At 39.7% G+C, this 22522-nt stretch overlaps 1 protein-coding gene across 2 annotated transcripts in view; it reads left to right on the top strand.

Annotated features, from left to right (window-relative positions):
- LOC127576641 (G protein-coupled receptor kinase 5-like) overlaps positions 1-22522 on the top strand; it is a 198702-nt gene that overhangs the window by 170525 nt on the left and 5655 nt on the right. For both annotated transcript variants that reach the window (XM_052027214.1, XM_052027215.1), the window contains 6 exons: positions 5219-5256; positions 7632-7721; positions 10135-10343; positions 15652-15789; positions 17025-17162; positions 20003-20134. In XM_052027214.1, coding sequence (XP_051883174.1) covers positions 5219-5256; positions 7632-7721; positions 10135-10343; positions 15652-15789; positions 17025-17162; positions 20003-20134 — 745 coding nt within the window. The remainder of the gene's footprint in view (positions 1-5218; positions 5257-7631; positions 7722-10134; positions 10344-15651; positions 15790-17024; positions 17163-20002; positions 20135-22522) is intronic.

The following is a 22522-nucleotide window of genomic DNA, read 5'->3' on the forward strand; positions in this document are numbered from 1 at the left end:
CTTTCATTTTCTTCAAAATCTGGATTTCTCTTTCTTTCTCCATAGATGCAGCCTAACATTTTATGTTTGTGTGTCTGATTTCCAGCATCTGCAGTATTTGACTTTTGTAGATGTTTTATTGTCAGACTTAGAAGTTTTTGTTGATATTAAGAGGTCATTATGTGGCTTTCTACATTATCATGGACTGTGGGAAAGTAACAGTTTTTTCAGCTAAAGTATAGTTAGCAACAAACTTAGTCTTTGAACGTCCATGGGAATTATCAAGTGAAGTTTCTCACAATTGAAAAGGTTGCATTTGGTCAAAAGATGTGAGGCAGCTCAGTGACGCAGTTCATCAATGTGTCACAAAGGCTGTGATTCTCCATACAGAGACTGAGCAAAACTGTCAAACAAACATACAGAAAAGCTAGGGTAGAAGCAAAGTAAGATGAGGTAAACTTCTCATCCACCCTTGGACATCTCATCTGCCTGCGACAGAAAGCTAGGAGTGTAATACAAAAACTCAGGCAACTCGGTGGAAGTAAATCTGTGCAACACCCCTTTCTAAACCTTATAAATGATAAAATTCAGAGCTGTAAAACAATGGGCTGAAACCTGCCAGGGATCGCAGGCAGCTCTACGCCTCACAGTTGGCATTTGCCCTCTTATGGTGGAGCACAGATTTGTTGCAGTTCCCCAGGTGACTGTCTGTTCAGCAGGAACTAACACTTTTCAGTGGTGAGAAAAGGCCAAGAGAATGAAGGGAGAGCATAAGTTCATTTACAATTAGTTTAATATTTTTAACAATTCAATCTTTGAAATAGTTTGGAATGCGAGATATTAAGGACCCTTTGACAGTGAGAAAATCTGAGAGCCAGAGGTTTTATTTCAGCCATTTTGTCCCACCGTCCATCTCCCTTCATCCCCCACCGCCAAACATGACAGCATTGTATCCTGCAACGCACTGTTGCTCTGTAGTGCTTGCAATCAATGTGGATCAACATTAACTAGGGGTCTGGAGAAGGTAAGTTTGTAGTTGCCTCATGGATCAGCAGTGAGCATGAGCATCCCACCATGAATTCTACCTTTTGTTGTGAAACTGTAAATCATTCCTTTGGATTGGATACATAGTAAAATCTTTGATTTACGTCATGCTATAAGGAGAGGTTGGACAAACTTGGATTGTCTTCTCTAGAACGTTGGAGGTTAACGGGTGACCTGATAGAAGTATATAAAATTATGAGAAGCGTAGATAGGGTAGATGGTAAGAGTTTTTTTCCCAGAGTGGATCTGTCACATACTGGAGGGCATAGCTTTATGGTGAGAGATGGAAAGTTTAAAGGAAATTTACGAGGCAAGCTTTTTACACAGAGTGGTAGGTTCCTGGAATGCACTGCCAGGGGATGTGGTGTAGGCAGATAAGAGATCAATATTTTAAGAGACATTTAGACAGACACAGGAACAGGCAGGGAATGAAGGAATCTAGGCCATGTGGAAGCAGATGTGCAGTTTAAATTGGTATCATAGTCAGCATACACATCATGGGCTGAAGGACCTGTTCCTGTGCTGTACTGTTCTATGTTCTATGTAATGAATGACAGATATATCCATTGTTTTTTTGAAAACATCCCTGTGCTGTATGCTTTGTGAACACATCACATTGCCTTTCACTGGCAAATTACAAGTATGATGTCTCTCTGTCATGCCTATGGGAATGAAACAATTAAAAGAATTGTAGCTTCTTGTAGTACTTTTGTGATCAAGCCTGTATCATAGATCCATTCTTAAGGAGCTTTTCTATTCAAAGCTCACCCTTGATTCATCCTTCACTCTCTGTCAAGTTCAAGTGAAGACTAACTGTTGTTAATTTATTTGATGCAGTCTGTAAGATATAAAACACACAGCCTCTTAGTTGAGTTTGCTCTTCCTTGCTGGTCTGTTGTTCTGGAGTTCAGCAAGTTTATAACAAAATCCTTTTGTGAAAACAATACATTACCAAGAATGGAAATATTTATTTCATCAGTATTTTAAACCAGTCAATCAAAGCTGACTACATTAGCACTGTCACCTGGGACATATAGCTTTGAAGTCATTCCCAACAGTTGTGTATGAATGCCCTCCTTTATCAGAATGCTATGTGTTAGGAACATATGGAAAATCTCCAATACAAACTTTCCATGCACATTCATTCAGAGTCATGCAACATGAAACTTTGACCCCTTGTGCCTTCTCAGCACCGATCTTGGACTCTTCAAGGGGTGCTTGACATTTAATTTCTGAAATTAAATCAGACGGTCATTTAAAAACCACCAATTGCTCTGTCAGCCATGAAAGAATAATGCACAAAACAGATAAATGTTTCTTGTGACTTGTTCTGGGACTAATGAATCTTCTAGCTATGAGTTTTTTGAAAAGAAAAATCTGTGCATGAAAAAGGAGAGACTTCACTGAATTATGAAGGAAATGGATCATCTCATTGGCTGATCAAACATATAATTTCCCATCAGATCATAACACCATCCATACACACAGTTGAAACTGCAATTTACATAGATACCAAGAATGGACAGACCTAATGCAAAACAATTGGCTCTTGATGTCTCCTCCCTTGCAGTCAATATGAGCCATTGTCACCAAATACAAAGTGCATATACATACAAGGGGAGGAAACAAACAAATCATCCTGTGTCTCAACACACACAAAATGTTGGAGGAACTCAGCAGGTCAGGCAGCATCTATGGAGAGAAGTAAACAGTCAGTGTTTCGGACCGAGACCCTTCATCGGCTTTTCAGAAGCAAATAGGAGGGTACAGATCATCCTATGTATTTGCAAAAATATTTCCTCAAAAGCAACCATGCAAATAGAAATTAGATTCAAAACATGTCCAAATATCAATTCTGATAAATGTCCAAAACTGCATTAGGCCACATCTTACTGGGCAGTACATGTTTCAGGATACATTCCTGCATCTTTCATAGTCACACCAAAGAAACAGGCCATGTCCATGCCGACCATTAAACATCCATCTACACTAATCTCACTTACTAGCGCTTGGTCTGTAGCCTTCTATGCCTTGGTGATTCAAGTGTTTTTCTGAATACCACCCACTCACGTAGTGCATTCAAGGTTCCCACCACTCTCTGGGTGAAAATAATTCATCCTCAGATCCCCTCTAAACCTCCTGCCCCTTACCTTAAACCTATACCCTTTAGTTTTAAACATTGCTCTAAAGGAGAAAAATGTATTACTGTTTACCCTATCAATGTCCCCAATAATTTTGTATACCTCATTCAGGTTTCCCCCATCCAATATCCCTTAATATCTAAAAATCTATCAACCTTGGCCTTGAATGCACTCAGTATCTGAGCCACAGCCCTTTTGGGTAGAGAATTCCAATTAATTCACTACCCTCTGGGTAAAGATGTTTCTTCCCCTCTCAGACCTGAAAGGCTGTCCCCTAATGTTGATGCTGTAAACCCTAGTTTCTAGGCACACCAGCCAGTGGAAACATCATCCTGTATCAAGCCTATCGAATCCCTTAAGAATGTTGTACATTTCAATTAAAATTCCTCTCATTCTTCAAATCTCAAGGGACTGTAGGCTCAAACTGCTTAATCTCTCCTCACACGACAAACCTGCCATCCCAGGAACCTAAATATTCACTGCACTCCCTCTATCATAGATAGGTAGCCCAGTACACATAACATAATATCCCTAATACAATCTTACCAAGGCCCTAAACAATTGGGCCAAGATATCTCAAGTGGTCAAATCATCTTGCAATAAAGGTCAGTATACTATTTGCTTTCTTCATCATCAGCTGTACCTACAAACCTTCAGTATGTTACTCATTTCTCCATCCAACACAGAGGAGGCCATTAAGCCATTCAATTCAATGCTGCCTCTTAAAGCAGTCCCATCAATCCTTTTACTCCCATTTATTGCTTTGTTAACCCCATCTCTCTTCTATGCCCATTAACGGCACTCCTTTTGCTTCATCACCCACCTACACCCATGGTGAATTTGCGGTACTCAATTAACCTACCAACCAGCACATCTGTGGGATGTGGGAGGAAATTGGAGCCCCCAGCAGTAACTCACACAGTCACAGGGAGAAGGTGGAAACTCCACACAGAACCAGAGATAAGATTGAATCCAGTTTGCTGAAGTTATACCACTGCACCACCCTAGCTCATGCACGGTGATTCATATACAAGAAAAACACAGCTCCCTCTGAATATTAACAACCTCTCACTGTTTGGAAAATAATTTGCCTTTCTATGTTTCTCTCTACCAAAGTGGATGACCCCACACTTTTCCATGTTAGATTCTATCTGCTATGTCCTCACCTTTTCACTTAACCTATCTATATTCCCCAAATCCTTTCTGCATCCTTCTCACAGTCCGACCTGCCACCCAGCTTTACAACATCAACAGACTTGGATATATTACACTTGATTCCATTGATATAGATTGCAGACAATTGAGATCCTTGCACTAATCCCTGCAGCAACCCATTCATCACAGCATAACAACCTGAAAATGACTTGTTTATTCCCACACCCTATTTTCTGTCCTTTAATCAATCCTCAAGCCACATCATTATAACTAGACTGGATATCATGTGCTCTAATCTTGTTTAACAACCTTATCGGAAACTTTCTGAAAGTCCAAATACTATCAGTTATATCTACTTAGATGCTTAAAAGTTTAAAAAATCCTAACAGTTTTGCCAAGTAAAATTTCCCTTTTTGCAAATCCATTTTGTCTTGCCCAATCCTATTATTGTTTTATAGGTGCCCCGGTACCACTTTCTTAATCGATTCTGGCTTAACCGTTCTATAGTTCCCTCTTTTCTTAAGTAATGGAGTTACAATCACAACCTTTGGGAACTATTCCAGAATCTATGTAATTTTGGAAGCTGAAAACCACTGCATCCATAATCTCATTCAAAGCCCTTGGAGACAGGTCATCAAGTCCTCAGTGCATTTAAGGGGAAGCTTAGTAATAACATGAGGAAGAAGGAAATCAGAGGTTATATTAATGGTTGGCACAAAGAAAGGTGGAAGGAGGCACATGTCAAGCACGAATACCAGCAGATATGCAGGACTGAATGGCCTGTTTCGGTACTGTAAATACAATTAGAAAAAGAAATAAAGTTCTGTTTTATTTTTGCTAAAATGCAAATGTAAAATGTCCATGTGTGTAATGTTTTCTATTTGTTTCATTTATATCAGAGATCTGAAGCCTGAAAACATATTGTTAGATGATTATGGTAAGTACTTCAAATTTTTAACTTTTAAGTATAGCATAGTTGGGTGAATTTAGAGTCTAACTAAAATGTTGGCAGTTTCATTTGTTATTTTCCTCCTTAACTTAGATATCAGTTGTGTTAAAAATTGTGTGTGTAAATAAATGTATATAAGTGACTCAGCATCAGATTATTATAGCCAATTTACTGCATTAAAGCTGCATGAATGCAATTATATCGTCATGTTCGGTCACTTGCTATAGATTCTTGATTAACATCCATATTCTATGCAGTTTATAACATAAAATGTCGCACAAATGAGGCATTCTGAGCTGTAGGATTACACCACAATGGAATGCAATAATCTATATATTAGGGAGTTTCATGGAACATTTTTGCAATCCTAATTAGAATTTTTAACAATGGAAAGAGCTGAAGGAGAATGCCTTGGAGTGATTTTGATAGTGTAGAACATAATGCCACGGTATTAGTGGAAGTGCTTGTAATTTAACCAAGAAAAATGGATGAAATGAGAAAGTGAGGTGCATAGTAACAACTTAGGAGACATTAAAGTAGACATTTGGAAAGTCATACTAGTCAAAATATGATCAAATGAACAATTTCCATTCGAAAATGGGGATCTAATGCAATCACATTATTCCGCAGTAAAATCCAAATTCATCTTTTTGTGAGCTAACGATTAAGAGATCAGATATGTTACTGTTTCAGCTGCTTCTAATACACTACATTATGTAAAGTTTCTATTTCATATGTAACTATATATGTCATTGAAAACCAAACAAAATGCATTGAAAATTGGGGGAAGATACAACGGATAGTCAATACTTAGAATACCTTTTTTCCTCGGTAGCCATGATTGAAGTTCTACTTATGAAACTATAAGCAAAGAATATGCTGATTTCTGGGACTGTCCTTTATTTAGCCTGCATGCTGTTGCTAAAGCAAATGCTAATGTTACAGTAACAGAGCTACTCAAATGTCAAGAGTATTTCCGTCACTGTAATATTAACCTTATGTAATTAAAAATACAATGCTGCGTACAGCTGCAGGGACCCAGGCTCAATCCTGACCTTGGGTGCTGTCTGTGTGGAGTTTGCATGTTCTCTCTGTGACTGCATGGGTTTCCTCCCACTGCTCTGGTTTCTTCCGACATGCCAAAGAAGCACCAGTAAGTTAACTAACTACTATAAATTATCCCTGGTGTAGGTTAATGGCAATAAACAAATCAAAGGGGAGTTGATGGGAATGTGTGAGAGAGGTTAAGTTGCAGCAGTACAGGTCCTCCCCAGCTTACGAGCACCCGACACATGTAGAGCCTGTACACACAGATGGGCGGTTGGTAGACCAGCAGGTTGATTTTACCGGCTGCTGCAGGGCTGCAGGTATCTTTTGTCACCCGGGAACTTGGTTTATGGCCGCGTTTACGACTTGCGGACTGTTCGGCTTATGGACAGTTTACAGGAGTGGGACTCCGATGTAACTTGGGGAGGAGGTGTACAGGGAACTGAGGGGAAGGGGAATAAGATCGCCTTGGAGAAGACATGGACCTGATGGACTCAATGGCCTCCTTGTCATTGTAAGAGTATAAGATAAGACTCTGAAATAGGAAAAAAACAAAACTACAGCATTTCCTGAGTGTAACATCTGTGCAACATTTTATATGTAAAACATGTGGAATATGGACATTAAACCAAGTAACGTTATCTCAAGGCACGGTGCTACAGCTCCTTGCAGCTGGAAGTGCTGCCTGTGTGGAGTCTGCAAGTTCCATGACTGTGAGTTTTTGCTGGGTGCTCTGGTTTCCTCCCACATTCCAAAGGCATGCTGGTAGGTTAATTGGCTGCTATAAATTGTCCCTCACTGCAGGTAAGCAGCAAAAATTCAAAGGAGAGTTGATGGGCTTATGAGAGAGAATAAAGAGGCAGGGCTACAGGGAAATAAGGAAAGTGGGAGTGGGACTGGTGACCCTGCCAGCAGGGATCAGGTGAACAGGATGGCTTCCTATGCTGTAGTAAATTAGTAATAAATCTATTCCTCATGTTTGAATACCTTGTTTACAATTCTTTCTTACAAATGATTTCTTTTGTATCAGAGTAATGAAGTCACTAAGAATTAATTTTCTTTCTAATAAGCCAGGTCAAGTATGATTTCACAGGGGAATAGTAAATTATTCATTGTGTTTTAGTAGATAGTCCCAAATAAATTGAAGTAGTTTTCTTTTAAAATTGCCGTTGTTACAACCATGTTAGTTATTTCATTGAGAGGTTTATTTTGGGGATGCAAGCATATCTTTTGTTCTCTTTGAGGGTCTTTGTAATAAAGTGATAGTCAGATAAGTAACTCACTCATTCGTGTTACTTTGTATGATATTCTTGCAGGTCACATTAGGATATCTGATCTGGGTTTAGCTGTGAAAATTCCTGAAGGGGATACGATCCGTGGCAGGGTAGGAACAGTAGGATACATGGGTAAGGTCTTCCATTTGATTTGGACTTTGTGATTTTTCCTTCTTTCCTTCTTGTATTCTCCAGATGTAAACCTGTCATTGTAATGGGATTAACGCCATGGTATTGTGGATTCGATAATTCACACTTCCTAAGAATACTTGCTTGGAATTCCATTTTTAAAAATGAAAGACGTATATGCTGATGTAAAAGCAAAACATAAGGATAGAATCTAATATACTTTTGATTTGATGTTGACTTACGGATATGCTATTTCCTAGGGATTTTTTTTTATCCCACTGGTTAGGTAATTTAAATATTCAGATGATATTTTGAATTGGTAATTACTGGCAGGTGTTTATAAAGATTGATGCAAAATTATTTTTCTGCTGGCTGATTTTTGATTTGTCTCCCTCTGCGCTAACTATAATCAGTACTAACCTTCACACATAGTAAATATGAGTCATCAAAGAATGTGGTGCCATATGGTTCAACTGATGGAAAATTTTTCCCTCTTGAGTATAAAATTTGTAAGAGAAAGTAACTTTTAATGTAAAACTCTGTTTCCTTATGCAACAAATAGTTGGGAATGTTTTACAAGAAGCACACATGCAGTGGGTTGCCATATCCAAGAATGCATTTTAATGAATGACGTATCCCTGCTAAGTGTAGGTAGCATATTACCCTATTGGCACAGTTTGATGCATTTATATAGTGGCTCATCTCCTGGTATACTAAATGGGTAGTAGATCTTTAACTGCAGTAAAACACCTTAGCAGCCATCATGTGGCCCTTATTGAGTTTAGCATCAAAGCATTGATATTTGAGCTCCTAAACAAACAATTCATTAGTTGGTCTCTTTACATTTTCAGTTTACTTTGCATCTAAATTGGTTTAGTTATAATCTGAAATACTCAGAACAAGATCACTGCAATAAATCATCTGTTTGTCTGCTCCCTTTAAAACATGTATTTCAGTTATGCTGATATTTAAAGGCAGAGTCACTGAGTCAGAGAGCACAGAAACAGGCCCTTCAGCCCACTTTGTCCATGCTGACCATCCAGGGCCAATCCCATTTACCAGCATTTGGTCTGTAGCCCTCCATGTCTTGTTGATTAAAATGCCTGTCCAAATACTTCTTAAATGTTATGAGAGTACCTACCTCCACCCCTCCCTCAGGCAGTGTGTTCCAGATTCCATCTAGACTCTGGGTGAAAACATTCTTCCTCAGATCTTCTCTTATAGACACCTTTGCTGTGAGGAGAAATTTCTTCCTATCTATGCCCCTCCTAATTTTGTATACCTCTGTCAGGTGCTCCCTCGGTGCCCTTTACTCTAAGGAAAACAAACCCATCCTACCCCAGGCAACACCCTGAGAAATCTTCTCTGCACCCTCTCCAGTGTAATCACATCTTTCCACCTGTGGTGACCAGAATTGTGCACAGTACTCCAGCTGTGGCCAAACCAAAGTTTTATAAAGTTCTACCATGATCTCCAAGATCTTGCATTCTATACCCTGGCTAATGAAGGCAAGCATCCCATTTATGGAATCCTTCCTGCCGATCCATATTATTGCCTGGAGGATTTCTGGTACTTCCGTTCAATAAGGCAAACTCTCTGCCTTATCTGATAGCAAACATATTTATTTGTTGAAATTCTTTTCATGTAATTGGATTGCAGATTAATTTTACGAGAGTTTGAATCAGTTTGCATTAAGCAGCAAGGTACAGCTGCAGTCCAACCACTCACCTATATTTACAGCAGAGTTGCAAAGCCAGAATTAGAGAAATAGAGGGCTATGGATAGTGCACTTGGATGTATCTCCAGTATGACTTGAATTTATTGCCTTGAAGTACTCTGATAAAATTCATTTGACATTTCACAGTTTACATTGAGGAACATTGCTCCAAATTATTTTGTGGATCATTCTCAAGTTTGGGGAATTAAAATTTTAGCTAAGAAATATTTATTGTCTCTCTTAGAGCTAAATATTGTAGTATATTAAATTCACAGTTGGCTGTGTATGGTTCTCAAAGTAACAGGGCCAACATTGAAGTAATACAAAAGCCAAAATACCATGGAGGCTGGAAATTTGAAATGCAACAGAAAATGCTGAAAATATTGGATAATCAAACAGTATCTACAAAGCAAGGTTTTCTTCTTGAAGTATTAGCTTATGTTTTGTTATAATACTCCAGAAAACTTACTAAAATAAAAAAATACTTTAACTAATTGCAGCATGGATACTTGTTTCAGAACCTAAATATTAATTGAGATTCCTGCTTTGTAGTTTCGTCAATCATTGTGGAAATAAATCCAGGCATTTGGTTGCTATTCTCAATTTGTGTAGCGGTTGGATCAATTTGATTTTGTTTAAGAAAAAAGCTGAATTTGCTGACCTGAGTTCTACTTTTAATTTTGGAGTTCTATTTTCTAGCACCAGAGGTACTAAATAATCGTCGATACACATTAAGCCCTGACCTCTGGGGTCTGGGGTGCTTAATCTTTGAAATGATTGCTGGGCAGTCTCCATTTAGAGGTCGGAAAGAGAAAGTCAAAAGGGAGGAGGTAGACCGACGAGTGTTGGAAACAGAAGAAGCTTACACAGACAAGTTCTCTGAAGAGGCAAAGTCTATTTGCAAGATGGTAAGCTCCAGTAAATAATATTTAATACTTTAATAATCAACCAACCCTTTTATTAAGGGCACTCGGATATCCTAACAAAAGCTTGGACTTAAATTAATTACTCTTGTTTGGCTTGTAGTTAGGAACTAAGCACATTGCCAAGTAAATGGTGGTATTTATTATGCATTGGTGTTTGTGAACAGCATTAAGATAAGATTTCTTTATGAGTCACATGTACATTGAAAGACACAGTGAAATGCATCTTTTGCGTTGAGTGTTCGGGGGGCAGCCCACAAGTGTTGCCACGCTTCTGGCGCCAACATAGCATGCCAACAACTTCCTAACCTGTACATCTTTGGAATGTGGGAGGAAACCGTAGAACCCAGAGGAAACCCACGCAGACGTGGGGAGAACAAACATACTCCTATCAGACAGCGGCCAGAATTGAACCTTGGTCGATGGTGCTGTAATAGCGTTACGCTAACATCAGAGAGTAAAGGATCAAGCAACAGGGCCATGCTGGGTACTGTCCTACCAGAAAGATAGGGATGCCCTGGAAAAAACAGCACAGAAACAGGCCATTTGGCCCCACTGGTCCTTTTGGGTATTTGTGCTCTATTCACACCTCCTAAAGTCTTTCTTCACCTCAATCTACTAGCATAACCTTCTATTCCTTCTCCTTTATACCTTTATCCAGCCTCCCTTAAATGTATCTGAACTATTCACTTCAATCACTCCCTGTTGAAGGGTGTTCCACATTCTCAGTTTTCTTTGGGTAAAGAGGATCCTTCTGAATTCCTTGAGTAGAACTGCAGATGCTGGAAATCAGGCATAAAAACAGAACAAAGGGTCTCACAGCTGAAACATGAATTCTGTTTCTCTTTCCAACATCTCCTGTTTTTGCTTCAGCATTCCCTGTTGAATTTCTTGGTGACCCCCCCTTATTTTGATGGCCTCTAGTTATGCTCTTCCCTACAAGTGGAAATGTTCTTTCTGCATCCATTCTGTCAAAGTCATTAATAGTTTTATAGACCTTTATTAACTAACTCATACAGTCATAGAGCAATACAGCACGGATACAGTCCCTTTGGCCCAACGAGTCCACAGTGCCCACCCAGCTAGTCCCAATTTCCTGCGCTTGGCCCATCTCCCTCTAAGTCCCGCCCCTGCATGTACCTATCCAAGTGCTCCTTAAATTATACTGTTGTACCTGCCTCCACCACTTCCTCTGGCAGCTCGCTCCATACACTCACCACCCTCTACGTGAAAAAGTTGCCCCTTAGGCCCTTTTAAATCTATCCCCTCTCACCCTAAATCTATGCCCCCTGGTTTTGGACTCCCCAACCCTGGGGAGAAGACTGTTACCATCCACCTTATCTATGCCTCTCATAATTTTAAACATTTCTATAAGGTCGCCCCTCATTCTCCTACATTCCAAGGAGTAAAGACCTAGCCTGGTCAACCTCTTCCTATAACTCAGGCCCTCTAGTCCTGGCAACATCCTCGTAAATATTTTCTGCACTCTTTCCAGTTTAACCACGTCCTTCCTCTAACAGGGTGACCAAAACTGTACATAGTACTCCCCAGTGACTCATACAACTGCAACATAATGTACCAGCTCCTAAACTTAATGCTCTGACTAATGAAGGCCAGCATGCTGAACGCCTTTGTCACCACCCTGTATACCTATGACGCCGCTTTCAACGAACTATGCACTTGTTCTCCTAGGTCCCTCTGTTCTATTACACTCCATAGTACCCTACCTTTTATAGTATAAGTCCTACACTGCATTGACATTCCAAAATGCATCACCTCCAACTTATCTGTATTGAAATCCATTTGCCACTCCTTGGCCCACTTCCCTAATTGATCAAGATTGCCCCGTAATCTACAATAACCTTCTTCACTATCAACAGCAAAGAGAAGAAAGACCAATTGTTCATCCTTTCCTGATATGCATACCGTCACATTTCTGCTATCGCCTTTATACAGCTGTTCTACATCCTCTGCAATGCCTCTATGTTCTTTCAATAATACAGTAACCAGAATTACATGCAGTACTATGTGTGATCTAAGCAAGGTTTGGTATAGGTTTGTACAGCTTCCCTACTTTTCAGTTCTTTCTCTTTAAAAATAAATTCTCATGCTTGATTTGCTTTTTCTCAATGCCTTTGCTAACTTGTAGCAATCGGTGCATATATTCTCTAAGATGCCTTTGCTAACACTTATCTGTGTTGAACTTTGTTTGTCAATTATTTGTACATGATGCAAGTTCATTAATGACCTGAAACACAGAAAGTTTGCTTGCAGCTACAGCAAGTAATTAAGAAGAAAAATGGTCTTTATTGCAAGGGGGATGGATTCCAAAAGTAGGGAAATCTTGGCTTATAGAGAGATAGCGGAGTATGATGCATACCTTGTATTTCTAAGGAAGGATGTACATGCCTCATAGCAGTGCAGTAAATTTCATTCAATAGATTTCTGGGACAAAGGAGTTGTCCTTTGAGGAAAGATTAAGCAGATTGGTTGTATATTCTTGGGTTTGGAAGAATGAGAGGTAGTCTTGTTGAGACATATAAGATTTTGCGGGAGTTTAACTGGGTAGAAGCTGTGAGGATGTTTCCACTGACAGGAGACTGTTGAACTCGGGAGTGTAGCCTCAGTATAAGAGTTTAGTCATGTAAAATTGTGATGAAGATGTATGTGCACAGTACAGTATTTGGTACAGTTTTCATCATGCCACTAAGGGAGTGCAACAAACTGATTCCAGAGATGGTGGTTTTGCTGTTTAAGCAGAGCTTGAGTAGATTAGACCTGCATTCTCTGGAGTTCAGAAAAATTAGATGAGATCCCATTGAAACTTACAAAGTTCTTGCAAGGCTTCAACAGGCTGATTTTAGGGAGGATGTTTCCCCTGGCTGAGGAGTATGGGACCATGAGTATCAGAATAAGGGGTAGACCTTTCAGAACTAAGATGAGGAGAAATTTCTCCACACAAAGGATGGTGAATCTTTGGAATCACTATGGAGACATAGTCATTGAATTTCTTGAAAGCAGAGATCAATAGTTTTCTGAATATTAAGGGGGAAGGGATATGGGGATAGTGCAGGAAAAGGACATTGAGTTAGGTCAACAACAGTCTTGTTAAGTGTCAGAGCAGGCTCAAAGTATCAGTTATACTTCTGCTCCTATTTCTTACCTTCTGTTTCTACGTTTGGAAGCCTCCATCCCAGAAGCCTGTGGGTAAATTCTGGGCTGTCATTTTCTGATATCTGGACTACCAGGGAATCGGACATAGAAATAGTATTGTGCCAAAGGTCAAATCAGTCATGTCTAATGAATAATGGAGCAGGGTTGAGGGGGCAAATGGCTTCCCCTTGCTCCAATTTCTTATGTTGTCATAGCCGAGGGTACCCTCACACTTTAGGGTTCTTCTGCCTCTCTTTATCTACATCAATCCACTACCATTACAGAGCTTCTTTTCCCATCTGCTCTGCCCAAGCATTTGACTCACTGCCTCCTCCTCAGCCTGCAACTCTGCTAAAATTGAGAGTTTATTTATCGGAGAGATATCTTTCGTTGTACTCTTCCTCTTCTAATTTCTTCTCTTTCACACTAGGCAGGGTGCTTCTAAGGGGGCGAATATGTTGAGCAAGCTTCTGTTTTTTTGGCATGATGTTTGGTGAGGTAATTTTTAGTTCAGAATAAGTTGCTGAGAGTTGTTGTAGACAATGTATCCTGCAATGTATTCCTTTGTTGTTAGAATGCCTTTACTGGGTCGTATAATGGTCCCTGTCACATACAGGAGATCCATTGGCATGGGTTCCTCTTACATACAGTAGATCATTGATATCAAGGTTCCTGTGACATACAGGAGATCTATTGGATGTTCCTTCTTACACAGAGGAGATCATTGATATCAAGGTTCCTGTCATGTACAGGAGGTCCATTGGCACGGTTTCTCTTACATACAGTAGATCATTGATATCATTGTTCCTGTCATGTACAGGAGATTCATTAATATCTGCAGAAGGGAAAGGTGGACATGTGAAACATTGGCAGGACCTTTCCCATTATTGGATCTGCCCTGTATTCCCAACAGTTTGTAATTTTATTTCCATTTCCAGTTTCAATTTTTGTTTCCATTTCCAGCATTTACAGACCTATTTCATTATTTTTATTTGCAGAGCATGCATTGTTAATTTGATGTTAAGATTATCTGCTTTCTGGGTTTGCCACAGTGTTAAAACTGTCTATACTATGTAGCCTGGAATAAAGGGAGGTAGGAAGTGTGTGGTATAGAAGAAAAACCACAGCTGAAGGAAATTCTCATATTTTTACAAGTTAATCTTCCTCCTATCAGTTTTTGATGGCTTTGGCAGCCTCTGGTATGATTGATTGTGTTTCTTTACTCATTCATGAGATCCAGAAATCAGTGACAAGGCCAGAATTTATTGCATTCGAGAAGGTGGTGGTGAGCCACCATCTTAACCACAGCAGTTCTTCTAGTAAAGGAAATCCCACAGGGCTGGTTGATTAGAGACCTCTGCATGAACTGGAACTTAAACCGAACAATCATTATGCTAGGTGCGTTATCATATTTCTCAGAATGATCTAGGAATACTGATTTTCAAGCTGAAGATTGGTACTTACTAAGCATAAGGATCTTTAAGCAATTGCCAATATTCAGTGATCTGCAGTCACCCAGGCCATCCGTGTTACCAACACAACGATATTATGTGCATGGAGATCAAAGCGTCAGTTCGTCATCCTGTTTGCTCTGTGTGGACTGAAGGATAATTTGAATTGAAAGAAGTATTTTAGAGGCTCTAGGATTAAAGCGACATAATGAAAATAAGCTTTTTCTTCCCATACCATCTTCTTCATAAATGACAGAACGAACTGTGGATGGTACCTGGCATCACTGGTAAAGGCAAAAGACAAACAGGAAAAATAGGAGGAATGACATTTCCATTCATAAATATGACATGATTAGAATTCTGTATTACCAAAACAGAGAGGACTTTGCTTGTCGCAGTTACCTTGGCCTCAAGGCATCCCACACTACTTTATGCCAATGCTAAATGTGTTCTTTAATGTGTCAAAACTTTGATGTGTGCAAAAGGAATGAGCATGAGACGATTCACACAAATGTATGCAACTCTGATGAACCACTTAGCATTTTTCTGAAGGATTTAGTGTGTGATTATAAATGACAGGTACGCAGCTGTGGATATGTCAATATTTTTCTTCTTCTGTGTGAAAAGTTGGTGATTATAGATTCAGCGGAGCTATGCGCATGTAAAATCCCTGATTGTTTCCTCAATAGTTGCTAACCAAAGACCCCAAGCAAAGGTTGGGCTGTACAGGAGGTGGTGCTTCTGATGTGAAGAAAAACCCATTCTTCAGGAATATCAATTTCAAGCGATTAGAAGCGGGCATCATGGAACCTCCATTTGTACCTGATGTGAGTAATGATGCATTGTTACAAGCATTATTTACAGATACGTTGAACTAGGTGGCTCAGATTTTGCTGGTGAATGTCTAGCCATTACAAACAGAACCACTGGCATTTACCAAATCCAGGACTTCCATGGTCAGTTCACTCCGCACTACATCTCACTGGGATACCCCAGCAAAGCTCCCAGTCTCTGCCCAGGCACAAGTTTCAATGGGGATAACAAAGCAAAGGGAAAGATAAGTTCCCTTTTAACTACTTTAGCATAACGTTTTTAATTCTTTATAACTGCTTTTGCCAGTTTTATTTTTTATTTCATTTTTTTCAGCTATTTACTTCAATTTTAAAGTTTTTAGCTATCTATTAGATATTTAAAAACTGTCACAGTTTTGACAGGTGTCTGTTTAGCTTTGCCAGCTGTCAATGCTCTCAGAGGCATTTCCAGGGTGGGACTGTTTTCTATTTAACGGACATAATACGCAGGGATCCCATTTCAGCACAACCCAATATTCATTTCCTCTTTAACCTTCGTTATGGACCATTATTTTGTACAGCCTCACCATTTTTCAGCATGTACATGAGCTCAGTGCAGTGTTATTACCAGTAATCCAAACAGCACCTCATAAAACCACAAATTATTCTGACTGGATTATTGTAAATTCTTGTAATGCCCACTGATGTAATGCCTCATTTACTACAATTTATTACACATAGAAGTTTTCTTTATGTTTAAAGAAAAACTATTAGAAGCCAATTGCAGCTGCTTTGGGGAATTGTGTTATGGCCATTCTGAAAGGGAAGTGATTTAAGTATTTATATTCATAAATCATAACTTGTTGGTTTGTTTACAGAGTACAATACAATATTGTTCTTGTATCCTGCCTCCATTTCTTGAAGGCAAATTTGGATCCTGTCATGCCGGGACTCTACCCTTCAGACAACCTTCAACTATATGAAGGCTTTAATAGATAAACAATTCAGCATTGGCTATGATGCCACAACCTATTGTTCTAAACTCTACATTCACTGGCTGCAAGGCTGTGGTCCCCAGTAATTCCTCTTTCCCTTCCCTTAAAATATATTGTGACATTTTAGCACGAATATTGACAAACATTTCTGGGACAAAAAAGGGAGAAAAATTTGAACATGCTTCCTCTGTTTGCAAACACACTGAAGTTTGACATTCATTCTGCATTTTGTGGCTATGCTAGCAGATCTAATGTTATTTGTTGCTCTTCCAACAGCCACGAGCAGTCTACTGCAAAGATGTGCTGGATATTGAACAGTTCTCCACTGTGAAAGGGGTGAACCTGGACCAGACAGATGACGATTTCTATTCAAAGTTTTCTACTGGCTGTGTTTCTATTCCCTGGCAGAATGAGGTGAGCCGAATACCATTTCCTTTTGAATTTGGCTGCATTGAAAGAAAGATTGTATCCCTCGTGTTAGCTTGCTATTTAAGCATATGACAGTCAGCTTTTCTTTCATCATATCGGTTATTCACAGGTGCAGTTTTATGAAAATATATAGAAAGTATGTAATAGTCTCTATTCAGAATAAAATATAGAATTGACCATTCTGTCTAAACACTATATTATAAAAGCCAGTAGTTTAAGGCTGAAACATAGCAGAATTCTGCAGCTGAGTATATAACGATCATGACATTAGAGTCATAGAGTCATACAGCACAGAAACAGACCCTTCAGCCCAGTTGGTCCATGACGACCAAGATTCCCATCTAAGCTAGTCCTATTTACGTGCTTTTGGCCCATATCACTCAAAAACTTTTCTACCCATGTACGTCCCCAAGTACCTTTTAAATGTTGTTAATGTACCTGCCTCAACCACTTCCTCTGGCAGCTGATTCCATAATTAGAAATTAATTAAGATGTGAATATGTGTCTAAAAACTCACAATCTATAATATATTGCACTCATGCTCAGTTAAATTAGTGCCTCATTCAATGGATGTAGCCTATACACTACATTTTATCCCACTTACCTTCCCAATGGTAGTGCTCTCATCTCTAAGTGAAGTCATCCCACTCCAGAGTCTTGAGTATCAACAATCTAGTTTGACCTTCACATGCAGCCCTTGGGAAAGCCGCAGAGTCAGAGGGACTGCTTTTCAGATGAAACATTAATAAGAGGTTCTGTCTGATCTCTCAGTTGGATGCAAAAGGTCCCTTACAATATATTGTGAAGAAGAGCAGAAGGATTACCCCTAGCTTTCTGGGCATTAGTTATCCTTCAGGCAGCATGTCATTTATCTGGTTATTATCAGATAGTTTCACTACAATGACTAAATTTTAAAAATACTTCCTTGGCTGCAAAGAACTTTGCAAGATTCCGAAAGCTGCTCTCCAACTGAAAGTTGGCCAATTTTTTCTATTTGTTGCTCCTGTGTCAGGTGAAGTAGGATTAACATAGCTTAATCTATCATACCTTTGTCTGTTCTTTCTGGCTTTCTCCCTTCAAATAGTGTCAATATGGCATTGTAGCGGTGTTGAAAAGATTTAACATAGGCGCAGTGTATTGAAAATATTTTCTCAAATAAACTTGCAGACTCCTGACCTCCTGCCCAGACCAACACCTCTCATCTCTTCTCTCACACCATCTACTCCCCATTTATAATGCCATCACTAATCAGTGCAATGTGATGTTATTACCCCCTCCCTGCCCAATGCCCAGTACCCAGGCTTAGTAAGCATGTTGTGGTAAACTATCAGAATTAATTTGGTATAGAAGTCTACATTGAAGGATGGTCCCTTTCCTTTCTATGCCAGAGTTGAAATTTGAATCTGATATCTGATGTAAAACAGCCTCCCCTCCATGGACTCTGTCTACACTTCTGACTGCCTCAATAAAGCAGCCAGCATAATCAAAGATCCCTCCCACCTGGACATTCTCTCTTCTCCCCCTCCCATCGGCCAAAAGATACAAAAGCCTGAAAGCACGTACCACCAGGTCTAAGGATAGCTTCTACCCCGCTATTATAAGACTATTGAATGGACCTCTTGTACAATAAGATGGACTCCTGACCTCACAATCTTCCTTGTCATGGCCTTGCACCTTATTGTCTGCCTGCACTGCACTTTCTCTGTAACTGTAATACTTTATTCTGCATTCTTTCCCCTTGTACTACTTGATGTACTGATGTGATGAAATGATCTGTATGGATGGCATGCAAGACAAAGCTTTTCACTGTTCCTCAGTACATGTGACAATAACAAGCCAATTTACCAATGTAAAGCGGTAGCAGTGTGTCTAATGAATGGAATGAATTTAGACTGCATAAAGCTATTTTCCTTGTGCCCGTAACATACATTACTTCTAACTGGCAATAAATCAGAAGATTTTTTCAAAGAGATTTTCATATGCACCAGATATTACATAGCTTGGTACGGGATGATGCCTTTTTTATGTAACTGTGGCCAGACAGCATCCTAGGCATAGTGACTGCTGTAACGTGTGTTTCCATACCGCGAATTGGTTATAATGCGATTGATGGATTAGGGAACACCATTAGCATTACGTGACTCCATTGGTTATAGCTTGATCGTGATCGGAAAAACCTGTTGAAATCTGTGCTTTGAAGGCAACTACAGCCTGTTCTGCTATTTTGTGACTTTCTATAATGCGAGGTTTCTTCGGAACATAACTATCACTTCATAGCAGAACAACCTGTCACCACTTAGGTAGAAGTGAATCATAAATGATCTTCGACACCTAGAACTCCAAAAGGTTTATCCATTTACTTAACTCCTCAGTTAATGATGACCTACTGCTGTGCACCAGTGTCAACCCTTTTTCCAAGTCATAGCAATAGAGGCACCTCAGCTCACCTCACCTCACCTCACAAACTACCCACTCACCTGGCTCGTCAATCACCTCCCGCACCATCTGTGAAAGAGTCTGAGATTCCCACATGGACCCTGCCAGCATCTTAGAACCCACAATACTGGAGTGGACGTTAAGTCATCCTCAATTCCGAAGGAATCCCTAAGAGGAAGAAGAAGCTGTGCGTAGTAGGTGTCTGGTATGCAGGCACCAACCAGGTTCTTCTGGCTGATGTGTTTCAAGGAATTGATAATAAGAATGTAGAGTTAGAGCAACAAATACACCAATGAGTTTGTTCAAAATAGGCTTAATGAGGTATTGGAAGATTTATTGTTAACATTTATTGTATAGCCAGTAATATTTATTTCTTGTGTTCACTGCAGATGATAGAAACTGAATGTTTTAAGGAACTGAATGTATTTGGTCCAAATGGAAGTCTATCTCAGGACCTTGATAGGAGTTACCTGCCTGAACCACCCAAACGAAGTCTACTTCAAAGGCTCTTCCGGCGGCAGGTGAGACTGAACTCTGTGAGGTTCCTCAGTTACTGTGCACATCTGCTTTACATTGCCTACCAGAATTTTGATACTGGTGACTTGTAGTGACCTAAGAGAATTAAAATTCCTTAAGACCATAAACCACGGTTCTACTGTTTGGTCCCTTCAACTTTATCAGGAAGTTAATGGCTAATAGGCACGCACAGTAGTGTAGCAGTTAGCGTAACGCTATTACAGCGCCAGTGACCTGGGTTCAATTCCCGCCGCTGTCTCTAAGGAGTTTGTACATTCTCCCTATGTCTGCATGGGTTTCTTCCGAGTGCTCTGGTTTCCTCCCACATTCCAAAGATGTACAGGTTAGGAAGTTGTGGGCATGCTATGTTGGCGCCAGAAGTGTGGCGACACTTGCGGGCTGCCTCCAGAACACTCTATGCAAAAGATGCATTTCACAGTTTGTGTTTTGATGTACGTGTGACTAATAAAGATATCTTATCTAATTAACAACAATGTCAGATTAGTAAATAAATGAGAGGGCAGAATCCACAATGGAGCACAGTTAGTGCCATCTTGTGGTACCTCCTCAGTAAATGTAACAATAAATCTACACTGCCCTCTAATTGCAGCATACATGGATGAAAATTAATACTGCATGCTTCAATGTACAATTTATTTTTGATCAAAGTTTATTTTGCAACAGATTAGTTTGTGGAATATGGGATTTGTATAATTAACATTCCGTCATAAAGCTATGATTTAGTAGTGAAGAGCTAAAGCCACCAACATCATACTTATCTTGACTTCTGATCTAAAACTTAAGTAGTTTTTTTCATTTAAATGACACAACAAACTGGGTAAAGGTATATCAACGCATTATCAATTGCATTCTGTGCATTATCAAGGTTTAACACTAAGGTTAAATCTGTGTGTGACAAATTGGGTACTAAAAAATGAAGGGACATGGAATAACACAGTAAAGTAATCCCTTTCGAGTTTCATATAAAGGACAGCAGTGTTATGGAGAACTAAACCACCTCCTCTACACACACACACACACACACACACACACACACACACACACACACACACACACACACACACACACACACACACACACACACACACACACACACACACACACACACACACACACACACACACACACACACACACCCCTACCACCCCACCATAATTCCAAAAGCAATTGCTCAGAGGTGCAGGGTTTGAAACGGAAGTTGATATATTTTTGTTGGGGTGACTGAAATACAGGTTAATGTGGTTGTGATGCAAATCAGCCTAGGTTTGTAGAACTGAGGGGCTTATCCTCTTGTCATCGTAAGATAAGATGAGAATTTTTTCCGTCCAATAATGCGCATTGTATCTGGCTCCCTTAAGCAGAATGCCATCAAAAATTCCAGGAAGAATGTTTGTTGTAGCCATCGTGCACACTCAGACTGTGCACTGTCATGTTATAATTTTATTATATGCAAATACATAGAGAATGCTTCTGTAAATACACCACAAGAGAAATACGTATGTAAAACAGCATGAAGCAAATAAATTTATTCCAAAATAAGTAAGATGATGTATTTGACAGAAGCAGATTCAAGCTGCAGCAAATCCTATGGACACGTTAAGCTGGGATGTACAGGACTTAGTGGTTTTGGATCTGAGCTTCAGAGTGATGTTGGCTGTCTGGTTTTTATTCAGAACAGAGCAGAAAATTTTGTTCCTGAGTAAAACAATTTATGGGACATCATGTTACAACTGTTGGGACATCACGTTACAAGATGTTGGTGAAACCACACTTGGAATGTTTTGTGCAGTCTGGTTGCCCACCTATAGGAAGCATGTCATTAAGCCAAAAAGGGTGCAGAAAAGATCCATAAGGATGTTACCGGGGCTGGAGTTATAAGAAGAGATTGGATAGGCTGAGGACTTTTTCCCCTGGATCTTAGGAGGTTGAGGGGTGACTTCATGGAGGGATATAAAATCATGAGGGACATGGATAAAGTGAATGGTCAGAATCTTTTTTCCCCAAGTTAGGGGAGTCTAAAACTTAGGGGGCATAGATTTAAAGTGAGAGGGGAAAGATTTAAAGGGGACCTGAGGGGCAACTTTTTCACATAGAGGGTGGGAGTAAATGGAACTAACTGCCAAAGGAAGTGGTAGAGGTGGATATAATTACAATGTTTAAAAGACATTTGAACAGGTACATGGATAGGAAATGTTTAGAGGGATATGGGCCAAATGTAGGCAAATACATTTAGCTCAGGTAGGCAACTTGGTCGGCATGTATGAGTTGGGCCAAGGGGCCTGTTTCCATGCTGTATAACTCTCTGACTCTAATTCACAGTTTGGAAATCCAAGAAATGTGTACAACTGCTCTCTTTCGCCTCACACCCAGTT

This window comes from Pristis pectinata, chromosome 12 (assembly GCF_009764475.1).
Source record: "Pristis pectinata isolate sPriPec2 chromosome 12, sPriPec2.1.pri, whole genome shotgun sequence".
Taxonomy (NCBI): Eukaryota; Metazoa; Chordata; class Chondrichthyes; order Rhinopristiformes; family Pristidae; genus Pristis; species Pristis pectinata.